The 22,151-nt window shown below is 38.6% G+C and overlaps 16 protein-coding genes across 16 annotated transcripts; 4 read left to right on the forward strand and 12 right to left on the reverse strand.

Annotated features, from left to right (window-relative positions):
- Positions 1-8: 8 nt before the first annotated feature.
- On the reverse strand, positions 9-530 carry NESG_00344 (uncharacterized protein; the record flags this gene model as incomplete). Its single annotated transcript, XM_053047996.1, has 1 exon — positions 9-530. One exon carries the CDS (start codon positions 528-530, stop codon positions 9-11), a length of 522 nt encoding a protein of 173 aa, XP_052905821.1.
- Positions 531-1,111: 581 nt separating this feature from the next.
- On the reverse strand, positions 1,112-2,410 carry NESG_00345 (uncharacterized protein; the record flags this gene model as incomplete). The annotated part of the gene is made up of 1 exon (XM_053047997.1): positions 1,112-2,410. One exon carries the CDS (start codon positions 2,408-2,410, stop codon positions 1,112-1,114), a length of 1,299 nt encoding a protein of 432 aa, XP_052905822.1.
- A 1,112-nt stretch (positions 2,411-3,522) lies between these two features.
- On the reverse strand, positions 3,523-4,806 carry NESG_00346 (uncharacterized protein; the record flags this gene model as incomplete). The annotated part of the gene is made up of 1 exon (XM_053047998.1): positions 3,523-4,806. One exon carries the CDS (start codon positions 4,804-4,806, stop codon positions 3,523-3,525), a length of 1,284 nt encoding a protein of 427 aa, XP_052905823.1.
- A 79-nt stretch (positions 4,807-4,885) lies between these two features.
- Positions 4,886-5,164, reverse strand: NESG_00347 (uncharacterized protein; the record flags this gene model as incomplete). Its single annotated transcript, XM_053047999.1, has 1 exon — positions 4,886-5,164. One exon carries the CDS (start codon positions 5,162-5,164, stop codon positions 4,886-4,888), a length of 279 nt encoding a protein of 92 aa, XP_052905824.1.
- A 29-nt stretch (positions 5,165-5,193) lies between these two features.
- Positions 5,194-6,069, forward strand: NESG_00348 (uncharacterized protein; the record flags this gene model as incomplete). The annotated part of the gene is made up of 1 exon (XM_053048000.1): positions 5,194-6,069. One exon carries the CDS (start codon positions 5,194-5,196, stop codon positions 6,067-6,069), a length of 876 nt encoding a protein of 291 aa, XP_052905825.1.
- Positions 6,070-6,425: 356 nt separating this feature from the next.
- Positions 6,426-7,958, reverse strand: NESG_00349 (uncharacterized protein; the record flags this gene model as incomplete). The annotated part of the gene is made up of 1 exon (XM_053048001.1): positions 6,426-7,958. The coding sequence occupies one exon, from the start codon at positions 7,956-7,958 to the stop codon at positions 6,426-6,428; it is 1,533 nt and encodes a 510-aa protein (XP_052905826.1).
- A 48-nt stretch (positions 7,959-8,006) lies between these two features.
- Positions 8,007-9,290, forward strand: NESG_00350 (uncharacterized protein; the record flags this gene model as incomplete). Its single annotated transcript, XM_053048002.1, has 1 exon — positions 8,007-9,290. The coding sequence occupies one exon, from the start codon at positions 8,007-8,009 to the stop codon at positions 9,288-9,290; it is 1,284 nt and encodes a 427-aa protein (XP_052905827.1).
- An 88-nt stretch (positions 9,291-9,378) lies between these two features.
- NESG_00351 (uncharacterized protein) lies at positions 9,379-9,918 on the reverse strand (the record flags this gene model as incomplete). The annotated part of the gene is made up of 1 exon (XM_053048003.1): positions 9,379-9,918. The coding sequence occupies one exon, from the start codon at positions 9,916-9,918 to the stop codon at positions 9,379-9,381; it is 540 nt and encodes a 179-aa protein (XP_052905828.1).
- A 166-nt stretch (positions 9,919-10,084) lies between these two features.
- On the reverse strand, positions 10,085-10,876 carry NESG_00352 (uncharacterized protein; the record flags this gene model as incomplete). The annotated part of the gene is made up of 1 exon (XM_053048004.1): positions 10,085-10,876. One exon carries the CDS (start codon positions 10,874-10,876, stop codon positions 10,085-10,087), a length of 792 nt encoding a protein of 263 aa, XP_052905829.1.
- Positions 10,877-11,267: 391 nt separating this feature from the next.
- Positions 11,268-12,626, reverse strand: NESG_00353 (uncharacterized protein; the record flags this gene model as incomplete). The annotated part of the gene is made up of 1 exon (XM_053048005.1): positions 11,268-12,626. The coding sequence occupies one exon, from the start codon at positions 12,624-12,626 to the stop codon at positions 11,268-11,270; it is 1,359 nt and encodes a 452-aa protein (XP_052905830.1).
- Positions 12,627-13,733: 1,107 nt separating this feature from the next.
- Positions 13,734-15,779, reverse strand: NESG_00354 (uncharacterized protein; the record flags this gene model as incomplete). Its single annotated transcript, XM_053048006.1, has 1 exon — positions 13,734-15,779. One exon carries the CDS (start codon positions 15,777-15,779, stop codon positions 13,734-13,736), a length of 2,046 nt encoding a protein of 681 aa, XP_052905831.1.
- An 875-nt stretch (positions 15,780-16,654) lies between these two features.
- On the forward strand, positions 16,655-17,260 carry NESG_00355 (uncharacterized protein; the record flags this gene model as incomplete). The annotated part of the gene is made up of 1 exon (XM_053048007.1): positions 16,655-17,260. One exon carries the CDS (start codon positions 16,655-16,657, stop codon positions 17,258-17,260), a length of 606 nt encoding a protein of 201 aa, XP_052905832.1.
- Positions 17,261-18,985: 1,725 nt separating this feature from the next.
- NESG_00356 (histone H3) lies at positions 18,986-19,405 on the reverse strand (the record flags this gene model as incomplete). Its single annotated transcript, XM_053048008.1, has 1 exon — positions 18,986-19,405. One exon carries the CDS (start codon positions 19,403-19,405, stop codon positions 18,986-18,988), a length of 420 nt encoding a protein of 139 aa, XP_052905833.1.
- A 1,242-nt stretch (positions 19,406-20,647) lies between these two features.
- Positions 20,648-20,854, reverse strand: NESG_00357 (uncharacterized protein; the record flags this gene model as incomplete). Its single annotated transcript, XM_053048009.1, has 1 exon — positions 20,648-20,854. One exon carries the CDS (start codon positions 20,852-20,854, stop codon positions 20,648-20,650), a length of 207 nt encoding a protein of 68 aa, XP_052905834.1.
- Positions 20,855-20,921: 67 nt separating this feature from the next.
- NESG_00358 (uncharacterized protein) lies at positions 20,922-21,134 on the reverse strand (the record flags this gene model as incomplete). The annotated part of the gene is made up of 1 exon (XM_053048010.1): positions 20,922-21,134. The coding sequence occupies one exon, from the start codon at positions 21,132-21,134 to the stop codon at positions 20,922-20,924; it is 213 nt and encodes a 70-aa protein (XP_052905835.1).
- Positions 21,135-21,137: 3 nt separating this feature from the next.
- NESG_00359 (uncharacterized protein) lies at positions 21,138-22,124 on the forward strand (the record flags this gene model as incomplete). Its single annotated transcript, XM_053048011.1, has 1 exon — positions 21,138-22,124. The coding sequence occupies one exon, from the start codon at positions 21,138-21,140 to the stop codon at positions 22,122-22,124; it is 987 nt and encodes a 328-aa protein (XP_052905836.1).
- Positions 22,125-22,151: the final 27 nt, after the last annotated feature.

Raw genomic sequence — 22,151 nt, forward strand, 5'->3', positions numbered from 1 at the left:
ACATTTTTTCATTCTTTATTTTTTCCTGCAGAAATATACGTATTTTGTACTGTAATAACGTCTTCTGCACTTTCGCACTTTGAGTACGCCTCAAGAAGATCACTGTTTATCTTGAGAAATTCTGGGCCGTATGGGAATGGCTCAAGTATTTTCTCTGCATCCTCTTTGTACCCGCATATGTATAAGGCAGCCCCAAATGCTTCTGCACAGTTTAGTCTGCATGGCCTCCCGTAGTTAACTGTATTAGCAGCAACTAAGTAGGGAAGGAGCCTGTTTCTCATTGACGGCAGTGTGGTAAAGTCAACTTGATCAACTTTATTCCAGGAGCAATCAACCACAGCCAGGCCGTATTTATCAATGTATTTTCTGTCTGGAGGCGAGACAGTCTTTGTGCCCACTGGGCTAAGAACAAGCCCTCCAAACCTTCTAGTTGGCTGGAGCACCTTTACAATTTTCTGTTTCACCAGTTTCTCTGCAGAGCACATCTTTGCAAAGCATTGCTTCATATCGAACGAGTATAAAAGCGGCATAGATGGAATAAAAAATAATTCATTATAACTTTTTTATAACTGATCTTTCTTATCGATAGAAATTATTTCAGGATATTTTTGCAGGTTTTACTTGTCTAGGAACACTTATACACAAAGAAAATAGTCTTTAAATCCAGGTGCAGCACCAGTAAGCCATTGAAATCAAGGATACTCTTTGCTTTTCTCTTTGTTTTATTTTATTCAGGTGCAAATATTACCTGAAAACTATTCTAGTAGATTTAAAATGGGCCCTAAAGGCATGTAGTGCACCACCATTAACTTGGTGCAATATTTATGTCGAAATAAATATTCTTCTACTTCTACTGAGTATATTCTATAGAAGAAACCTCTTTGGGTGAAATTGAAATTCACTGGTGACTTGTAGGATCTAGTCTATAAGAGAGCTTTAGAATATAAGCATACAAATACATTTTATATACATATTTACCATCATATGGCTAATAGTATATTTTTATGAGAATATCTTGTACTAAGCAAGTATTTTACTATTTACTACTGCAGTACAATGGAAGTTATGTGATATTTTGAAGAACTTTATTAATATTTCGTATATTTTATTGTTAATTCACTGCCTCTATATTCTTGCAAAAGAATATCCTTTTTATTGCATTCTTTGCTAGAACAGCTGTCTTTTCTGATAGACAGTGTGTGCCTACAATTAGACCTGCAGTAGAAATGGCTATACATAAGAATGCTAGTATCCAGAACTTAGAGAATATGAATGCATTGACTAGCTCACTAGATGCACTAGTCTCTGAAGGATCTTCTTGTTCTTGCAGTGTGACTATATGGTGTTCTTGTTTTTGCTTTTCCTTCTTTTCCTGCTTCTGTTCATTCTTTGAAGTTTTAGTAACTGCCTCTTTTATCCATAAGAATATCGACCGAAGGATTCCTGCATTGAATATAATGGATATCCACAGTGCAAAGCATAGGGCCGTGAAAATATCAATTCTAGTTGCTGCTAAATCCACCCACCTGTCAAGCATAAATAAGGAAACACTTGAAATCCACACGAGTGTAAGAACTATAATATCACTGAAGTAAATCTTTCTCTTTGATCTTTCTACCCAAGAGACTCCTACAAAAACATATATTCCAGTTAAAACGTATGCAATCATATCTAGTATACCTATAAGAATCACACTAATAAGCATAAGTGAGCTACAGGCCATAATTAAACCATCCTTCAAGGTTTTCTTCCAGAGATACCGAACAAACATAAGACCCATCAGACCAAACAGCACGTATTTTCGCAATTTAAAGGCAAGATATATAAACACCTCAAGCAGCAGGGCTAAAACCACTATTAAAACTCCATTAAGTAATTTTTGTTCTACACTAAATAACTTTTCAATCTTGTTTATATTGCGTGCAGGATAGCTTAGAGGGGTTTGCTTGTACATGTAATCTGAAAACCCGTTAAAAGGAGATGTCATTCTTTCAAAAAAGTTCTTTGGGTTGTTTTCTAGGGTTTCATCTGAATCTGCAAAACCCTCTGTGTTGACTGAGCCACCAGAATTCTCTTGGCCACCAATATCAAAGCCATCCATACAACCAGTCATCAGGTCTGTCTTTGCATTTGAAGTTTCTCCTTCTGTAGGCTCTGATATATCAACTAGCACAGTGGGTGCAAAAGTCAACTTTTGCTTAACTGTAGTTATAAAAGACGAAAAAGTCATCTGATTTTCTGCTTCTTTCTCTAAAGTAGTATCTTGCATGGTTGGATTCTTCTTTTCCTCAGAAAATATTGCAAACATATCATCGAGTGACTCTGGCTCTAGCTGGATCAGTGTGGGGGCATCATCAAACTCCTTCTTACTTTGTTTTAAGCTAAAAGTTTTCTTGTCTTTCCCATGCATCATATAATGACGTAAATTTTTTTTTCTATTTTAAATGAAATTTTTAATAACGGTCTATTTCTTGCTTATATAGAATTAGAAGTATTTAAATATGTGTTCTTTTATATTTCAGTCTGCAATGATAAGACACAGATTATTTATATCTACTGAGAATTTGTGCATAGAAAAGCATTATAATGAACCTGTCTGCTTCCCTTAAAAATTGAATATTCTGGTTAATTTACATTTTTGTCTCTTATGGTCAGTACTGAAGGAACACATTAATATTCTAGCTAGCACCCATTCAATATCACATATACTTAATTATCTCGTGATATACATGTATATCTATAGAAGTCTTAATGTATTTTCAGTAGAAAGCAAATATTAATTAACTATCTAATTAGTGCACAGTGCATGGCTGTCTGTGGGTTTCTTTGCTAAAATATCTTTTATTTTTCTCCTGTGCTAGCAGTACAAAGGACTAGAGTTATTGCACTTTGGTTTGGATATATTCAACATATTATCCTGGTTCTTCATTTTATCTACTGCATTACTTTGTAGCATATATTAATAATATTTACTCATCTTAATGATTCTGTCTAATATTCATTCATGTGCTTAGATCAATGTGATATCATAAATGTATGTAAATACAGCATAAAAATAAATAATTAGAAGCAATAGTCTACAAGCATATAATATTTCTATAAAAAGACAGTCTACAAAAAGACAGTCTTGTATAGTATATAGATATATATTCAGGTGTTTATAGTGGAAAGACAGTCCAAAGTGTATTTTTATTAAGAAATAGAAAGTACTAGTATGTCTTACAGAGTATAGAGTCAGCTGCCTGCGATCTGAGCAAGTGAGTATAAGGCAAGTTTATCTTCATTGGCGCAAGAGCAGACTATAACTATGAATATAATTTATTTTTCACTCCACAGAAGGTTTAGTTCACTTAGAAGAAAAGAGACTTTTTGCAGCCAACAGAAAGCACAGACTTACTGTGCGCTATTTCAAAGACTTACTGTGCAAGCAGAGCTTATTGCTTCAATAAATATACGAAGAGCCAACTGGTTTAATCCCCTAGATACTACATTAGTATACGGTACCACAAGATTCCATTGAGTTTACTGGTTGCTCCTTTCAGACGCGTGCATTCTACGAGAACCAGTGTGCACTGATGTTCTGTCTCTTTTTCGCACTATTTGGATCTTATTGCATGTCTCTCTATCTGCAACAGACTCAATTGCATCCAAAAGGGCATCTCCTCCTTTGCTCTCATGTATTCCTATGAACTCCTTGGTCATTGTGCTAGTGAGCAATGCGACAACCTCTCTAGATAGATTTTTGCACCTAAGCAGGGATATAAGCACCTCCTGTCCTACTTTGTTGAATAGCCAGTATCTTTCATAAAGAGCAACGCACTGCATCTGAAGTGCTTCCTGGTACTTTGTCTTTGCGCCCATAAGCTTCAGTGCTAGCTTGTACCCTTTGGAGTCAAATCCGCCCATTGAATGGAACAGAAGAGTGTGCATAACAGTGTCTATGGTAAAAAGTCGCTCCATAATGCTCTCCAAGATGCCTGCACACTCATGGCGTGCTGCCTGGCTGAGCAGAGAGTGCATAACATTACTGTTAATCTGGAAAGTATGAACATGCTTCTCAAGAAGAGGGTATATCTTGCGCGGATTATAGACAGAGATAAATACCTGCATGAAGTAGTTTCCTACCTCATTCTGGCACAGTTCAAGCACATCTGGCTTAATAATCTGGAATATTTCATCCAGTTGTGCAGGACTTGCTGCCCGGCATACTTTTTCATATAAGAAAGAAGTATACCCCTTAAGACGGTCAACTGTTAAGACTTTAATTAAGTACTTAACCACTCTTTCTCTCTCCTCTTCACTTACGCACGACATATACTCTGCAAAGGTGGCTGTTCGCGTAGAATCTTCCAAAATGTAGTCAATTGGCACATTCTTTATAGCCTCTAGAAGACCTTCTGTGTCATGACCCACTTTCAGCAGAACTCTAATCATGTGATTTGTGCCTTTGCTCTTAAGAGACTTCATTATATTCTTCTGTATTCTTGCATTGACAGTTTCTATAAGCACTTTATACGGGGGTGTCAGTACTTTCTGCTGTTCTATTTTCTTCAGTATTGCCTCAAGCACATATGTTATATTTTTGTTGTGTACGTCTGTAATCTTCACCTTTTCTACTAGATCCGAAAGTGACTCAACTGATAAATATCGTATAAAGAGCTCCAGCTTCTTTGCCTGGCTATTTACATGTATTATCTCATTTACAGCATCCTTTACGATTCCAACCACTTTTTCTGCCACCTCCTGTTTTTCATTCCACGGCATTCCGTCCAGCTCAGTGGTCTGCACTTTTCTAAAATACTCCATGAAAATTCTCGTGTAAAATTTGCTATTTCTACTTTCAGATGCATTTTCTTGCTCTGGATAGAAAACTAAGTCTAGCCGGCTATGCATTGGATATTCTGGATGGTGCTATTTTAGGATTCTCTTTCTCAAGACGGATCATATTCTCTGTTTTATAGTCATATGTGCACCTGTGCTCGTCTGAGTACCGATGCTTTGCGCAGAACACTCTTTTGCACTTGCAGCCAAATGTGTTTGTAATTCGCAGACGGACACTGCAGTATGAGCACTCAGTGGGCTTTACTCCGTATTTAATTGCTTCATGTTTTTTCGCATCTTCATCAAACTGAAGCTTTCTCTTCCGTGACTGCAAGCTTTTCATGGATAAAAAAACGAGTTGTTTGGTTATTTATGTTTAAATGGAGTGAAGTCTGGCAGACTTTATGGGTAGCAATACAAAGAACACTAGTGCTATTTATGGGAATATACATCTTCTTTGCATATAACACAGTATATTCACTAGAAATGCTTGATAGTGTCTCAGTTGCAACCCTTTGCATATTCATCGTCTATCAGATACTTATCCTTCTAGTGGGATTCTCCTTCCTGAGAATGACCATCTCAAAGAACTGCACGACACTAGAGCTTTTCCCAGAGATAGTTGGCAAAGACAGTGACTCGGATGATAGCAGCATGAGCATCAATCCCTTTGAGAAGGAGCACATCTTTGCATACAGACACGAAATGAACATATGTGAGAAGTGTAATACTTCGCAGCCTATGCGCAGCTATCACTGCGACAAGTGCGACCACTGCATGCTTCTTATGTACAAGCACCTAGTCTGGTTTGATCTATGCATTGGGTTTACAAACTACAAATTCTACATTGTCTTCTTATTCTACCTTCTCCTTCTGGATCTAGTTGGCCTTGGGTGCTTCATTCAGTCTATAGCCACTCCAGGGACAAAAAGAGAAACACTTGCTCCAATTGTAGTAGGAATTACAATGCAGGTAATTGCTTTGTTATTCACTGTCTGGTACTTGGCAGAAGGAGTGTACTCCATATGCATCAATCAAACCCCGCAGGAGAGAAAATACCCTGCAGAAAATACAAATATATCCTACAACATGGGATATTATCAGAACTGGAAGATAATCATGGGAGAGCGTTGGTATATGTGGTTTATTCCCAGCTGGTCAACCCAAGGAGATGGCCTTAAATTCCAGCATACGCGTAAGGTTGAGCCTGATGTCTATGAAGGAGATCTTCTTAGCAACAACATGTAGATTTCATAGCCACCAAGCACTCACTTAAATAAAAGATAATTGTAATAGAATAGAGTGTAAATGTAGATAATCTCTTCAGATTGAGTGCTTTTTATTAGTCACATGACACAAAGGAAACCCTCTTCTCTGAGAACTTTGTGCCTGGTTTATACGCTGAATTCTCCAAGTGTATGTGAAAGGATGCATCGATATCTCTTTGTATGCAGACTGATATTTCTTAAGGCCCATAACACAGATAGACTGTGTCTATGCAAGTGAGAAACAAATATATTCGCATATTAAATATTTAATGAACACTCAGGCTGTAAAGAGCCAAATATAGACGGGTTCTTCAGACAATTTATTTTCTTCTATAATTATTTTCTGTGGTTTATAATAGACTCTATTGTACTCTTCTTCTTATGCGAAATATTGAAGGTGTCCAGATCGGTTGTCTTTAGCATAGATTTATACGGGCTGACATGCTGCGGTATGCTTTGCCCTGGCCTATATAGAGAGTGCGACTGCAGAATCTCCAAATTACAGCTGTCATAGATTATCTGCGGGTGTGCATAGTTGTACTCTGCCCTGAAGTTCTGCGGAATTACACTGCACAGGTAAAGAGTGCTTTCTTCTGCGCTTTTGACTATGTCTCCTCCTCCTGATATTATCAGCATAGTAAGCGAGTGCTCTAATGTGTTTGTGCTGCTGCACAGAAAGACCTTCTCTCCGCAGAAAATCCCCTTGTTTTCTGTTGTAATGGCACTAAGCAGGCCCTTTGGTATCCTCTTGAACTCGCTGAGTATATCTATTGGACCGAATGCACCAGGATCTCTTTCCTGCACAAATTCTTCTCTTTCTGCATCCTCATCCTTTAACGACCTTCCAGTTGTTGGCTCTTTTTCCTTGGGTTTTAAGTGTTCCTCAAGCATGTACTCATTGTTCTCACGCAAATTCTCTTTTGCATTCTGTATTTCAACTGGAATGTACTCAATGAAGTCTGTGTACCTCTTTCTGAGTGAGCGAATGTACTCTACAAAATACTCTTCTCCAATTGACTTGAACAGTCTAAAGTTTACCTTCTCCAAGAGGTATGCGTTAAACTCGGCTGTCTGGACTATTGCATTGTAGTTTATTCCCAAAGAGTCCTCTGGATCTGCCAAGGGATAGCTTTCTTTCCAGAATATTTCACTCCCGCTGATTTCTGTGCTGTAGTAGATTCCTTCCTTTCCTATGAAGACTTTATACGAGTTTCTGTGTATCATTAGGTAGAGGTAGAAGAGAGAAAGCTCTCTGTATATCTTTGTAATTATGTCGGACTCAAACCGTATGCATAGATTTGCTCTTTTCTTGTCTCTGATCAGCCGCTCTGTAATTATAAGACTCGTCACAGCCTCCCCTAGGTCTTCATATATGTCATCAAAGGACGGGTACTTGCTCAGCAGTATTCTGCCATAGTCTATCTTTTCATCTAACAAATAGTCCAGCTTGTACTCTCTCCCTGTATCTCTATAGTTGCACCGCCGCTTTGCATTTTCTTTTTTCAGCTTCATTTTCTGGTACGGCTCTGACTCTCGTATTCTGTGGATGTCCGCTAGCTTATACTGTATTTTCGTGCTTTTATTGGTCAGATCCTCCTTTGAAGCAATGAATGGGTGCGTGTCTGTCAGCACACAGAACCTGTCAAACTCGTCTTCCGCCACGCTTAGGCATATAAGTGCCTCGCTTCGTGTAACATGCGTTCTTCTTTTAATAATGTTTGTGTACCACCGGCCCATTATAATTTTTGCAAGAATTTTCCTATAGAAATACAGGCAAACTGTAAATTCCAGCAAAACAGCGCCTATCTTTGATATTTCTTGTGTTTTGTGTCTATTTATGTCTGTATTTTGGCATGTCCATATGATCATTAATTATTTCGATTAGTATATTATTTATGTCTTTTTCTTTTTGAAGGGATGAGGAAGATTTCTTACTTCTACGATCAAGAGATTGGAAACTACAAATATGCGCCTGGGCACCCAATGAAGCCCCACCGAATCAGACTCACGCACTCTCTAATAATGAACTACTCTGTTTTTAAGAGGCTGAATGTGTATTCGCCCATGGCTGCATCATTTGAAGATCTGACCCGGTTCCACTCGGACGATTACATTGAGTTTCTGCAGAACATTAGAAAAGAGAACGCAGACACAAAGGAGAAGGAGCTTTCTAGGTACAACATGATAGAAGACTGTCCTGTTTTCGAAGGAGTGTACGAGTACTGCCAAAAGACAGCCGGAGGTTCGATTCAGGGCGCAGCCCACATAAACGAAGGTCTGTCTGATGTGTCAATTAACTGGTCCGGCGGACTGCACCATGCAAAGAGAAGAGAGGCCTCTGGGTTCTGCTACGTGAATGATATTGTGCTGGGAATTCTGGAGCTGCTTCGGTACCACGAAAGAGTCATGTACATCGACATAGATGTGCACCATGGAGATGGAGTTGAGGAGGCATTCTACTGCAGCGACCGAGTGATGACTATTTCCTTCCACATGCATGGAGAGTTCTTCCCAGGGACAGGAGCAGTGACTGACGTAGGAATTGAAAAGGGCCGGGGATACAGCATTAACATACCGCTCAACTCGGGAATTGATGACAACACGTATCTGTCCATATTCAAGCCTGTGGTTGGCGCTGCTGTTGAGAAATACCGGCCTGATGTGATAGTTCTGCAGTGCGGTGCTGACTCTCTTGCAGGAGACCGTCTTGGGTGCTTTAACCTGACGCACAAAGGGCATGCTGGGTGTGTTGAGTTTGTTAAGTCTCTAAACATTCCACTTCTTGTGCTGGGAGGCGGAGGCTACACAATTTCAAATGTCTCTCGTGTGTGGGCGTATGAAACAGCAATTCTAGCCAATGTGGACGTGCCCAGCGAGCTGCCGTACACTGAATACTTTGATCATTATCATCCAAACTACACGCTGGAGATACTTCCCATGTCGATGGATAATCAAAACACAAAGCAGTATATAGAGAAAATATATGAAGAGGTTTTGGAGAATATCAGAGGAATTGAAGCGCGCCCGGCTGTACAGAACCTCCAAACCATGAAATCACTTATGTCAGAGACTGCAGATGAAACAAATGAAGAAATGTGGAGCCGGCTGCGCGAGCGCAGAATTTTCAAGGAAAAAGACATAGATGAGTCAGAACAGTTCATTGAGTACTCTTTTGAGGATGAAACAATTCGATCGTCTTAGTCTTGTTTAAATATAAGCCTTTTTCACTGTTTTTGACTTTTAATTCTATACCATAACGTATTTTTATTTAAAACTGATCACTTGCGCTCTATATCAAAAGGACCCCCAGATCATTTACCAAGTCCTGCGAACCTGCGATGTCTCCAATGAGAAACTCCCCTGCCTGCAGTGTTAGAATCTCTTCCCCAATCAAAACATCCTGCACATCGTCTAGAATGTACACCCCGTGTATCTCTGCCGGATCCTTTGGGTGTCTGTGCCTTGCGGGGATTTGCTCCAGCTCTGTGTATGTTCCTGCCTCTTTGTTAAGATTAATGTACTCTTGGTAGTAGGTTTTCTCGTATGGAGAGAGAAGCGACAAGTCCTCTATGTAGAAGTTGTTTCTTATTTTCTCCAGACGCATCAGAAGATACTCAGATATAAGCCACTCTATTCGATCTGCTTCTATCTTATAAATGTGCTCTTTTATTCTATTTCTTTGTGTCTCCTCTCGCTGTCTCTTTTTCTGCCTGTGCAGAAGAAACTTCACTCTGTCCATAAGGTCTTCATCATACGGAAGCAGCCTCTTTGACTCTCTTTCATTCAAGTAGCGCATAGCCAAGTACTCTACAACAGAGAGTCTTTCCATTTCTAAAAAAGTTCTGTTAATTAAATCTGGCTATTTTCTAGCTTAGGCGCCCAGACAGAAGGCTTCTCTGCAAAGGCGTGTTGGTTTGTAAGACTATGCTTATGCCAGTCTTTCCCGCTCCTATGCAAAGTGTGTGCTTCCAGGAAGAGCACTGCGCTTTTTGAAACTAAAGAGAACTGCCTGCTATGTCATACAGCGGGTTAATTGGTCTTTTGCAAAGAGGGCAGACATCGTCTATTCCAAACCACTCGTCAATGCATGTCATGTGAAAGTGGTGCTTACAGGGAAGCTTTCTGATCTGCTCCTTCTCTGCATAGGGGGCCAAGCATATTGTACACTGCGCGTCTTCCTCCTTTATTTTCCCGCCCACTGCATACTCAATTACAGGCAGCGTGGGGCGCACATAGTTTAGCAGCAAAAGGATTAGAATAACCGAGAAGATTGGGGCAAGCACAATAGCAATTCCATAAAAGACCCAAATCCGTGTTAGATTATACAGAATGGGAATGTCATCCTTTGAGGACTGGTACTGCTGCAGCCACTTGAATCCAATAAAGTACAGGAAAAGCGTTAGAATATCCAGCAGATTGTTGAACAGAGTGGACTCTGCGCTCTGCGAGAATTCCAGGGGCTCCTGGTTGAATATGTATCTCTTATGTCTAATTACAAAAGAAGTTGTGTGTGCTGCTATTAGAGCTGTGTACACAATAATGAACAGCTTAAACGGAGTCTGCGTTTCGCTATTTCGTGTAAGAAAAAGCGCAGTCACGTTTATTCCTATCTGCAATAGCTTGAAGGCCACTGATAGAATAGACAGAACTCGCACAAAAGAGGTCTGTGTTACCCCGTCAATTAGCTGGCGTATTCTGTATGCTCTAAAATCTGGCGTGGCTAAAGGGCTATCAACCATAAGCACTCTAGAGGGTACATTGCTATTTTCTGTCATAGGCTCTTGCATCTTTTGAAATGTATGAAATCGTTTCAAAATATCTCCTTTCTATAGACCAATTCGCGAACCAATCGAAATTTGATACAAATCTCTTTATCTCTCTAGTATTAGTTCGATGAAAGAACCAATAGACACAGCCATTTGCTGCAGATCCTCGAAATACATCTTCATTGCATCACCACAACATAGTGCATATTTTTCTAGGCTCAAGTGATTATATAGACACTAATGTGCTTTCTTATTTCTGTGCATTTGGCTATATTGTGGCATAGTTTATCTGCTCTTGGCAGTATTTCTTATGTGCATCAATTGAAGCTTGACTTGATAAGTAGGAAAGTCTATCTATATTAGTAAGTTCTATATTTATTTATTTGACTACTTCTTTTTTCTACTTGCATGGCTACCTTCTTTCATATTTGTCTTTAAAGGGCGCATAGTTCTTTATAGAATAGTTTCTTTTAAGGAACTTGTCGTCTGCCAGAAGAATCTCCCGTGTTGTCAGCCCTATATTTACCGTTGGCATTTCTACATACTCAAAGTCGCCTTGCTTTTTAAGAGATGCATACTCCTTTCCTATCTCCTTTATCTCAGAGAGAATCTTCTTAATTTCGCTCATTGATGTTCTGTCCTGCTGCATTTCTGCTTTCTCTGCCAAATCCTCCAGCTGTTTCAGCTCCTGCGCTTCTGCCTCGTATCCCTTGATCTTAGGCCGCTCCTCTTCCTTTTTCTTGAAGTACTCCTCTCCAAAAAGGCTTTCCATTGTTTTGTCAAACTCCTTTTTATTATAGACCTCCTCAAGTTTTATTTTTGATGCCTGCCTTTTGCTCAGCCCAGACACGCTTCTTAGAATTGCCAGCCGATCTGCAAACTGCTGCTTTTTCAGATTCTTCAGCCTCTTTATCTCCTCCTGCTTTGTTTTCTCCTCCTCTCGGTTTCGAAGCTTCTTTTTGAGCTCCTTTCTCTTCCTTTTCTGTGATGCTTTTTTGACAGTGGCGAACTTCCCCTGTGCAGTTGGCATTGTTTCTTTATCAAACTCTTCAATTAGCTCAATTTCCTCGCTGTCCTCCTCCAGGAATTTTATATCCCCATCATCTTTGGCTTCCTCCTCTTTCTGCCAGCCTCCTTTTAGAATGTAGTCTGTCAGGAATTCGTCTTGGTTCTCCTCCTCTACTTCCTCCTCCTTCTTTTTCTGGAAAAGATCGTCGGTTGTGTCTACTTTGTTTAATGCGGATATAAAGTCTTTTATGTTTTTCTTCTGCTCTTCACTGTACTCTGCCTTTCTCTTTATTCTCTCGTGCCTTCTGTCCTTCTCTGTGCTTTCCTCTTGGTGGTCCTCTGAGTCTGTCGCTTCCTCTGGGTTTGACTGCTGCTCTTCATCACTGCCCTCTTTTTCTTTCTGCATTTTGTCCAGCGTCTGCTCTCTGTAGTAGTCCTTGAGTCTGTACGAGGCTTCTCTAGATGTTTTTGTTTGCGCACCAGACTCAGCTCCTTTGTGGCTCTGCTTTAGCTCCTCAAACAGATTTTTCTCCCCATCGTATATTTCTGGATCCTTTCTTTTTATTTTCTCTATAACCTCCTGGATTGCAATGTTCTCTTCTTCGCTTTCTACATACTCCATCTCTTCCTCTGTCTCCGTGTATGAGGATAGGTCATCTTGGTACTTTGCCTCAAGTTCTTTGATTTCCTCAGCTCTCTTTCTTGCCTCATACTTTTTCTGTTGCTTTGGGTCTATGTTAAATGGGTTTTCGTTGTTTTCCATTCTCTGTGCTAGTTCTGAAAATTTTTACTATATCTAACAAGAATGCCAATTGTGCAGTAGAATGTGTCTGCAGAGATAGGTACGTAATATACACTTCTATTCTATCTTTGCTGTATACAATCGTGCTGAGGAAATATTTTGTTGCTCTGGGTGTAGCCTGCTCTTTTTTGTATAGGCCATTGCGTGTATATGATGGTGCATGCAGTCTATTTACTTACGGACTATAGACATCTGAAACAGAAGATAAATCCGTGTAAATCACCATACTATTTCTGTTTACACTGTCAGATATACTTCAATCTGTGTATATAACAATTTAACTTGCCCAACCACTGGTTCTCTATGAAATTGTTTTCACCTAGCTATACGCATATAATATGTAAAGAATATTCAGTAAAGAGTGTAAATTAAAATGAAAAAAGAATATTACGCTATACAGCCATATAGCAGCCTATGATTATGCATACTCTGAAACACGAGCACCTTCTATGCACTATGGTGATTTAAGTAAGCAAATACTCCTCTATTAAACTGTACAGTTATACATAACTTGCTTACCATAACTAAAGAGGCATCTCTGCATCTGATTCGCATTTTGTTATTGATGGCTGTGTTCATGCTGTCTATTCTTTGTTTTTCTTCCAAGAGACTTCATTGGCCTATGGGTTCTTTGGTTTTGCACGTTTTTATGTTTTTCCTGTGCTTTGCTCTTAAAATAAAATATTTAACCTCTTCATGTCTGTGTATATACTATGTTTTTAGAGACTTTAGTTTTATCAATATATTCAGATACTTAAAATATAAAAATGCAAATTACATCTATGTAAACACACAGCAGTGGTTTGGTTACACTAAGGCATAATACACCTAGAGCCATATATACGAGCAAGACATCTATTATATCTTTTTTTATCACTTTTAGCCCACAGTTGAGCAGCTTAATATTTCAAGCAAATGCGCCTTTTACCAAAGAGCAGAATAGAAAGGTGCACATCACATGTACAAATTATAAATATCTGGTTAATTTATTAGTAAATTATGGGAATCTTTCTTACAGCCTGCCACCAAACGTCTATGATTAGACAGTGCGCTTTTCTATTATGCCTATTATGCAGCTATGGCTATAGACAACACAACAGCAAAAAGAAACAGCCCAATAAACAGCGAGTCAAAACGCCGCTTCAATTCGCAGACTGCCTCCTCTTTCCCTGCACAGGAAGACATGTCGCTCGTAATAACCGTTCCGTTAGAGAGCCCAGACAATGCCTGCCGCTTTTTAATATTTTTTGTGTATGTTGTGTCTGAGAGCAAAATATTTACTTGCGAGAGCTTCTTAAAGGTTTCAGTCCATCCGGTGTTTCTTATTTGTTTATCCAGTGACTTTATGCTATCCAAACTAGCATTCATTTTATCTGCAGCCTGGTATATAGCGTCTTTATCTACAACCTCGCGATTTGCGTTTGAGGCAATCAGATTTGGGAAGTCTTTCTTAATTTGGAACAGCCTGTCCAGCTGCCCGGCTATTGTCTGGATCTCCTCAAATGTGTTGCTTGTCAGAACAGTGTTAATTTGTTTCTGCAGGCGGTTTGTTGATCGTGTGACGGAGTCTCTCAGCGCCATTTCAGGCACATCAATCAGACGGGATACAGGGATGGCCGCTCCATCCTGGGCTACGGAGGTCTGCATGCTGCATTTGAGCCCACTTTTACACAAAGAGTCAACTGCTGTGGAGTTTACAAAGGCAATAAACCCAAGGATCAGGCTGATGATCAGTGACCCACACATGCTGAAGTAAAAGGCCAAGTATAGCCAATTCATGCCAAATATAATTGAGAAGATCACTCCCATCACAAGAACAACCTGTATAAATATTAGAGCTTCAGTTGCAATTAGCGTGTACCTCATTGCACTGAAAAAAGGATCATCTCCACCCGATCTGGTGCCAGCATTGATAGCAGGAACTAGATCAGCTGGCATTCGGATGTTGCTCTGAACCATCTGATGGATTGCATCCTCAATTGTTTGCTGTGATGGGTCCTCTGCTAGGCCACTTTTTATAACAAGCATGGAGTTCGGGCGGTATGTTTCTTGTTCTTTAACAATAACTTTGCTGGTTCTTCTTCGTACGGGGCCCTTTCCTACTGTCCTTGTACTGGAAGAAAAGGGCTTTGTTTCTGTGTTCTTAATGCTGACGCAGAGGGAGTCGCTGTCCACCTGCAGCTTCGTGATGTTCTGCACTGAGCCCGAGAATATTGCTTCATATTTGTTGATCAGCTCAAGAATTGCGTTCTCTATCGATTTGAAGTCTATCCCAACAGCCACTAACTCGTCTCTCACAAAGTATGAGACTTTGTTAAATGTCTTGAAGTTGTTCATCAGGTCAACAGAATATGTCTTGTATTTCCCTTTTGCTGCAACCAGATTTCTTTCTATGTCCTGGTACTGTCTGTTCACGCTGTCAATGTATTTCAGATCTTCCCTTGCCTCAGCAAACTCTTTTTCTTCTAGAAACTGGCAGCCCACGCAGGAAGGATCTGGTCGACCTACGCTTGGCATCTTGTAGATGCAGTATTCTGTGTTTATTGGCGCAGACGCAGGCAAACTTACCACGCTGGTGTTATTAAGTGCTGGGTTGAGCTGTTCTACGGCAAGCGGCCTTTTTTGAAGAACGTTGTTTCTTACTAGATTTCTGTATGCAGCAGATGCTTTCTCTCCAAGCTGTATGTCATCTATTGATCTTTCCAGCTGGCTGTTGAAGTCTGTCGAGCACATCTTCTGCCTGTTAATAGGCGTATTCAGAAAAAAGGACGAAAAGGGAATCTTTATCTCTATGTCTTTATACGACTTGTCCAGAGAAATCTCAATCTTGCGCATGGTCTGCACGCTATCCAGAAGAAAAATAGAGACAACCATAAAGATAAACGCGCACAGTGTGTCCTTTTGTGTGAATGATCTTTTTCGAATAATAATAAAGCCAAGAGAGCAAACAGAAATAATGGTTGTAATAGCAAAAAAGGATATCATTCGGGCAGAGGATAGCATGGTCATCCAAATGGCATTCCACTCATTGAACTCCCAGATGCTGATTCTCTCCATAACAGAATATTTTAACAGTGAACTTCTTAGAGTACTCCCTAATGATTTGTATTCCATTCAGCGCTATTGTTTGCTTCTTATATTTTGTTTTAAAGCATAGTGTTTCACATTTGCACAGGCGCCTGGCATGTGATTTTTGCCAAGGGCGCTTGAAGGTTTCAGACGAAAAAAGTGTTTTATGCTTGATTAGGGTGTGCACCTATGCAAGCAAAGAAATTACAGCATATGACTCTTTTCCAGCAATACAAATAATATAAATAGCTAATCCTAAAGCACCACATACTTAGAGCCCTCCTTGCTGTTTTCTTAGTTGGCAACACACTTTAAGAAATATGTATACTAGTGCATAGTTGAATGGACAAAATAAATATATATTACAGCATAAAAAGCACAAAATATCCATACTCTAGAACTAAAAACAAATAACACTGCTATTATAGGCTAAATGGATCCAGATACAAGGTTACACTGCAAGAAATATACGCCTTCAAAAAATGATTCAGCCAACATATTTTACTTCAAAGAACACACATGCGCCTTCATTTACTAGGAAATTTCAGCATCTGCCAGTATACTTTATGGCATGATAACATTACTCCTTTACATACAAGATAATAACTACAGCAAATATCTTTAACCATTTACGATATAGCCCGAATACTGCAGCTTAAACTACAATTGCACTATACTCTCTTCAGAAATTATTTGAAGCTTAAAAATAACTTCTAAGTCTATGCCAAGACTGTTTAAGAAAGTGAAGTTTTTAATAAATAGCAAAAAAGAGTTTCCTATAAAAATAAGCACTTTCTGCCTGAATAGAACCCATTTGCGCAATCTGCATAGACACTTTCGTCTTTCATACATATATGCACGCACGGGGTATCTCTGCATCAGTAACAGCTATAAATATTTTTTTTATTTTCATGTAATATATGCATGAAGAATATGCCTTATTTAAGATTCTAGTGGTAGGAAGTAGTGGTGTAGGGAAAACATGCATACTGCTGCGCTACACAGACAGCATTTATAAAGAAACATACGGGACAACAATTGGCGTGGACTTCAAGATGAAAAACATCACAGTAGATGACAAAGTGGTGAAGCTGCAGCTGTGGGACACTGCAGGACAGGAGAGATTCAGAACCATCACATCCAGCTACTACAGGAATGCAAATGGGATTTTGCTGGTGTTTGACACCACAGATCCAGAAAGCTTTAATGACCTAAAGGGATGGATAAATGAAATTCGCAATAACATAAACAGCAAGATAGTTATCTACATTTTGGCAAACAAAATAGACACAGGAAATATTCTTGTCTCAGACGAGGAAATATCTAGCTTCATAGAAAAATACACGTCAGACAATCTTATGATAATTGGATTTAGCAAGGTATCTGCAAAGACAGGAGAGGGCGTAGACCATGCGTTCAGAGAAATAGCCCAGGCCATAATGAAGGTGTCTCCACCAGAGAAAAGAAAAAGCAAAGTAAATATAGAAGCAGATGAAAGTGTAGGTGGATGGTGCTGTATTGGATAGACCAAGTGCATATAAATTCTCAATCTGCATGTATGCACAATAATAAGAAGAATGTGCTTATTTATTTTCTTCTATGGGGCATGGGTGCCTACTACCCGTCTTGTATTTTGTATTGCTTAAATATATGATTTGCTGGGCAAGCAGGAAGTATTGCTTAAACATAAATAAACATATATCGCTCATGTATTCTATAATTTCACTGCAATTCATTTATCCTTGCAGCAAATACTCTAAGGAACTGGATTCTTACGCACATTTTATATTCTCAAGCCTTTTTCTTATTTCTTGAATAGATGCATGTATATACTATTTGGATCTCATATACTCAAGTTTTCCAAACAACAGTATTTCATATTTTAGTATTATTGGCATAAAGTACAAATACACTATCTTTCTACACTAGACATAACTGTATTTTCATAGAAGACATACATACTAGCACTCAAAGAATGTAGGATGATCAAATTACCACTTTTTTCCCATTGTTTTTGTTTGCAATGCCTTGAAAACAATATAATATTCAATATGTATTTGCATAATAAAGTACATCTGTTTAAATATGCAGCAGCCAATCGATTGCAGCTAAATAATAGAGTGCGCTCTAGACCTACAAAAAACTAGAGGTCAGTGAAATAAATAAATGAACTTTTCATGCAGGATAACTCTACTATTGGATTACTAATTTTAATTAAAAGCAGAATTCTTCCCGCCAATACGCCATGCCATATATTAAATCCATTTAAGTTCTAAATCACATAGTTCTACATCTACTTCCTTGTATGCAGTATATTGTTTAATTAACTCCCTTTAATACTTCACTAATCTATATAAGCTGTCTATTTGAGCTTACTGTATATGCAGGCATACCCAAAATAACTATGTATACGGAATACAAAGCACTTCAATTAATGAGAGTCAGTTTTGTATAACAAGCACATTCCATATGCTCTCTACCACTCTAGCATAACCCAAGATTCATCAAATAAAATAAAATCAGGTTCTTGCATGGTTATTCTTACTTATTTAGCACTAAGGCTCTTTTTACACTATAAACACAGCATGTAGCATTCCTTTTGTATGTTGTCTTATTCCTAGTAACTGAGGTCTTTTGTATATTTTGCTTATACGTCATTTATAGCAGCAATATTCTACTGAAGAAGATGCATCAGAAGTTCACAGTCAAGGACAAAAAGTATTAGGCAGATTCATTTAAATATAGAAGAATTAGCAAGAACATTCCATAGATCATCTTAAAGGCACTTTCATTATTCAGCAAGAGTGGCATCTACCCAGTTAGGAATATATACATATTCTGCAAGTAGACCTGACCGCATGCTCTGACTACTTTTAAACCCTTAAACACACTATCCCATTGAATACATACTATGCCTGTGACTTATTTTGCTGCCAAGCTTAGTGAAGATCATTTCTAAATTTGTCTGCAGTCACAGGGTTATTGCATAATAAAAGATACTCATGCGAAATAGCTTTAGACTCTGCTGGACACAAACATATACAGAATATCCTGCCTGCATGCTGCTCTGCCTGTAATAATGCTTGCTGCCTTTTCCTGCGACCATAAAGATGCCGTGTACGCCCAAACAGAGCACTAAAGAGTCTCAGTATAAATATCTCTTGGGTGGATGTGAGAAGTAAGCAGTGTATAGAAAAGGAAGAGAGTAATAAAAGAATAGAGAATTGAATGTGATACTTTTTACTATTGAGTTAAGGTCTGTATCTTCCTCGGATTTTCATAGCCAATTGTATGTCCCTAGGCATTACAGTAACTCTTCTGCCGTGGATAGCACAGTCATTGGCATCTTCAAACAGTCCGATAATGAATGCCTCTGTTGCCTCTTGTAAAGATGCAAGTGCGCTTCCTTGGAATCTTGAATCTGACTTAAAGTCTTGGCATATACCTCTTACCATTCTCTGGAAAGGTTGCTTTCTTATGAGAAGCTCAGTGGTTTTTTGGTACCTTCGGATTTCTTTAAGGGCTACTGTTCCGGCTCTGTACCTGTGGGGCCTTTTAATGCTTCCACCTACTGCGGGTGTTGTGCTCTTCTTTGCTGCTTTAGTTGCCAGCTGTTTTCTTGGTGCTTTTCCTCCAGTGCTTTTTCTTGCTGTCTGCTTTGTTCTCGCCATTTTACAGGGGGGTGTTTTACAAGAATCATAAATAAAAAATAAGCGCAATCCAAGTCTGGAACAATAAAAAGAACTATGCGTAATTTGGGATTCTATTTATTTTGTAAATTTAATTATCTTTCCAATATTTGTATTTCACTTTCCAGGTTTCTCTGCTATTCAATGGGGGCCTGTCCGCCTGCCTGGCCCTACTCTCTCATTTGGTTGGCCTGCCCTCCAATTTCTATTGGCTCCTGTTTCCCGCGCATTTTAAAGGCGGGAAACTGTAACTGATCGAATAGGAGTTCTTAAAAATTTTATTCATTCCAACTAGCCATACATACTTAGTATACTGCACCCAAGTGCTTACTCAAAGAAGAATTTCATTGTACTTACATATTAATTGTCTATATTTCAGTCATACTTATGTTTCATCATATAAGAATACCAAACAAATCCCCTTAGAGTATGCAGAATTAAAAGTAGCACGCTTTGTTTTTTCTTCTCACTGAAACACAGTGCTCTGGCTATAGCAGACCGGTCCTACTACTACTCTACAGAATAACTGTATGTGATTGAGTCTAAGAGGAAGTGATCAGCATGTCTTGACCAATTGCAAAGGTGTGCGAATTATTGTGTACTTTTCAATTTTCTCTGAGCTACTGCTGCATTATTTGTTTATTTGCTTTAGCTACAAGACAATCTTGCACAGTTGAGTTTATATTGAGTAAAGGGTTTAGATGTAAATATGCCTGTCTGACGGTGTACATGGTGATATACAAGAAGGTAAGGTGACATATAGTATTTTTTCAATTTGTGTGTAGACAGACAAATTAAATAATTAATTAAGCCAAAGTGCATTGGTTATGTGCTTTTTGTATGACTTCATATACACATACATCTTTATTTAAGCTTAAGATCTTTTGTTTATGCAATGCATCAATTAAACACCTTCTTTATACGATCTAATGTAAGTCCTTGCTAGTGCACTAGATGTTCCATAATTCTATAAATATAACTCTCTTTAATAAAACAGTGAAAATAACTTGAGTTATTTGGAGAGAACAAAAACAAGAAAAGAAGTCTGCTCTGAAGTATGAACAAATAAGAAGTTCTCTTTCTATATATAAATGGGTCTCTGACTATTTCAGCAATTATATCTACTATATTCCCTTAAGAGTGTCTATACATAATTTCATTAATAATATCTATGTGTTTAATTAACTCTCTGCTAAGCCAGATACAATGCATGGTATTCACATCTTATGAATGATTCTCTCTTGGTAGAATGTATTCTATGATGTGCTTTGTTAAATACAACACTGTGCTGCTTTTACTGCATAGCAAGACATTCATATGCTCATCAAATCCTTGCAGTTTTCCTGAAACCCTTTCCATCTCACCATTACACTTTACTAGGATGGTTATCTTCTTGTTAAGAAAGTGCAGCAGTGTCTCGTAGCCATTCATAAAAAATAGAGAAATTATTTTGCTTTCACCGTACTATTACTTCTGCATATTTATTTCACTCAGAACTTCATCCAATTACCCCAAGATCCTTCATAAACGTAAGAAATAGGTTAGTTTCTCCTTCCTCTATGAACACTTCTGCTGGCTCATCTATTCTCATCTGGTACCTCTTATATACCTTGTCAAATATAATGACTTCTTCTGTTGTGTCCAGCACTTTTTCTAGTGTCTCTGGGTTTATGCTCTGAACAGCATTAATCGGGAATATTTTCATTTTCATTTTATGTCAGAAGTAGTAATAATAATTGAAGGCATAAAAGACGAAATTGCAACGTATCTGTGCAAGTCTTTCAAGTACATCTTACAGAAGGAATATTCAATAAGTTGCCTGGAAATGGATGGTCTTGCGATTTCCTTGATGAACCCAACTTTCAACGGGGTCTCTCCAAATGAGCTAAAGTGCCGAGAATACTTTATAGAACTCTCCAAGAGCAAGAATGTCATTATGATAACAGATATTGAGTACAGACGAGAAGACTACTACACAGAAGAGTACACAATTGACACAAAATACATTCTAGTCGTAAATGACTCTCTAGTGCCTGGCTCCCCAGATCTGGCATATTATGATAGAAGAATAGAGATTGAAACACAATCTTCCCCAAATAACACAAACTACTATACTATGTATAATAACTGCAAGAACTACAAGGAAAAGCTTATTGTTCTGTTGAACAACATTAAAAGAAATCTGATCAGCTGCCAAAAGCACAAAATAGTCCATAAGCTGTACTTGCTTACTCGCTACAGTAATTTGTGTGTTCTAAACATAGGATATAACATATTCTATATGGAAGAATCTGCAGTTCTTGAGAACATCAAAAAGCTGCTTGCAAGTCTAAAGAGCAAATACACGCTCTATCTGTACAGTAAGCTGAACATTGCAAATATTCTGCATACATATAACATAGTCAACGTAATACAAGTGAAGTCTAAGCACTCTGTAAGCAAGGAAGGCAACAAGTACAAGCTCTCAACAGGAAGGTCCATAAACATAACAGAAATAGACAGAGGCCTTAATGTGGCGCAAATAGTCTCAATGGTTGAAAGAATGGAGAAGTCTCTTTTGGTTGGAGACATAAGCCTGCTCAAAGGAGTAATAAGATACATAAAGAAAGACGACATGGATGTTAAAATAGGAAGTGGCTCAGTAATAAAGCTAGTGGTCAATGGGGCAGAGGTAATTGAGAAAAGATATGAAGTAAAATAGATGAAAGAAATGCAGTAATATAGCGTA

This window comes from Nematocida ausubeli, assembly GCF_000738915.1.
Source record: "Nematocida ausubeli strain ERTm6 chromosome Unknown supercont2.1, whole genome shotgun sequence".
Taxonomy (NCBI): Eukaryota; Fungi; Microsporidia; genus Nematocida; species Nematocida ausubeli.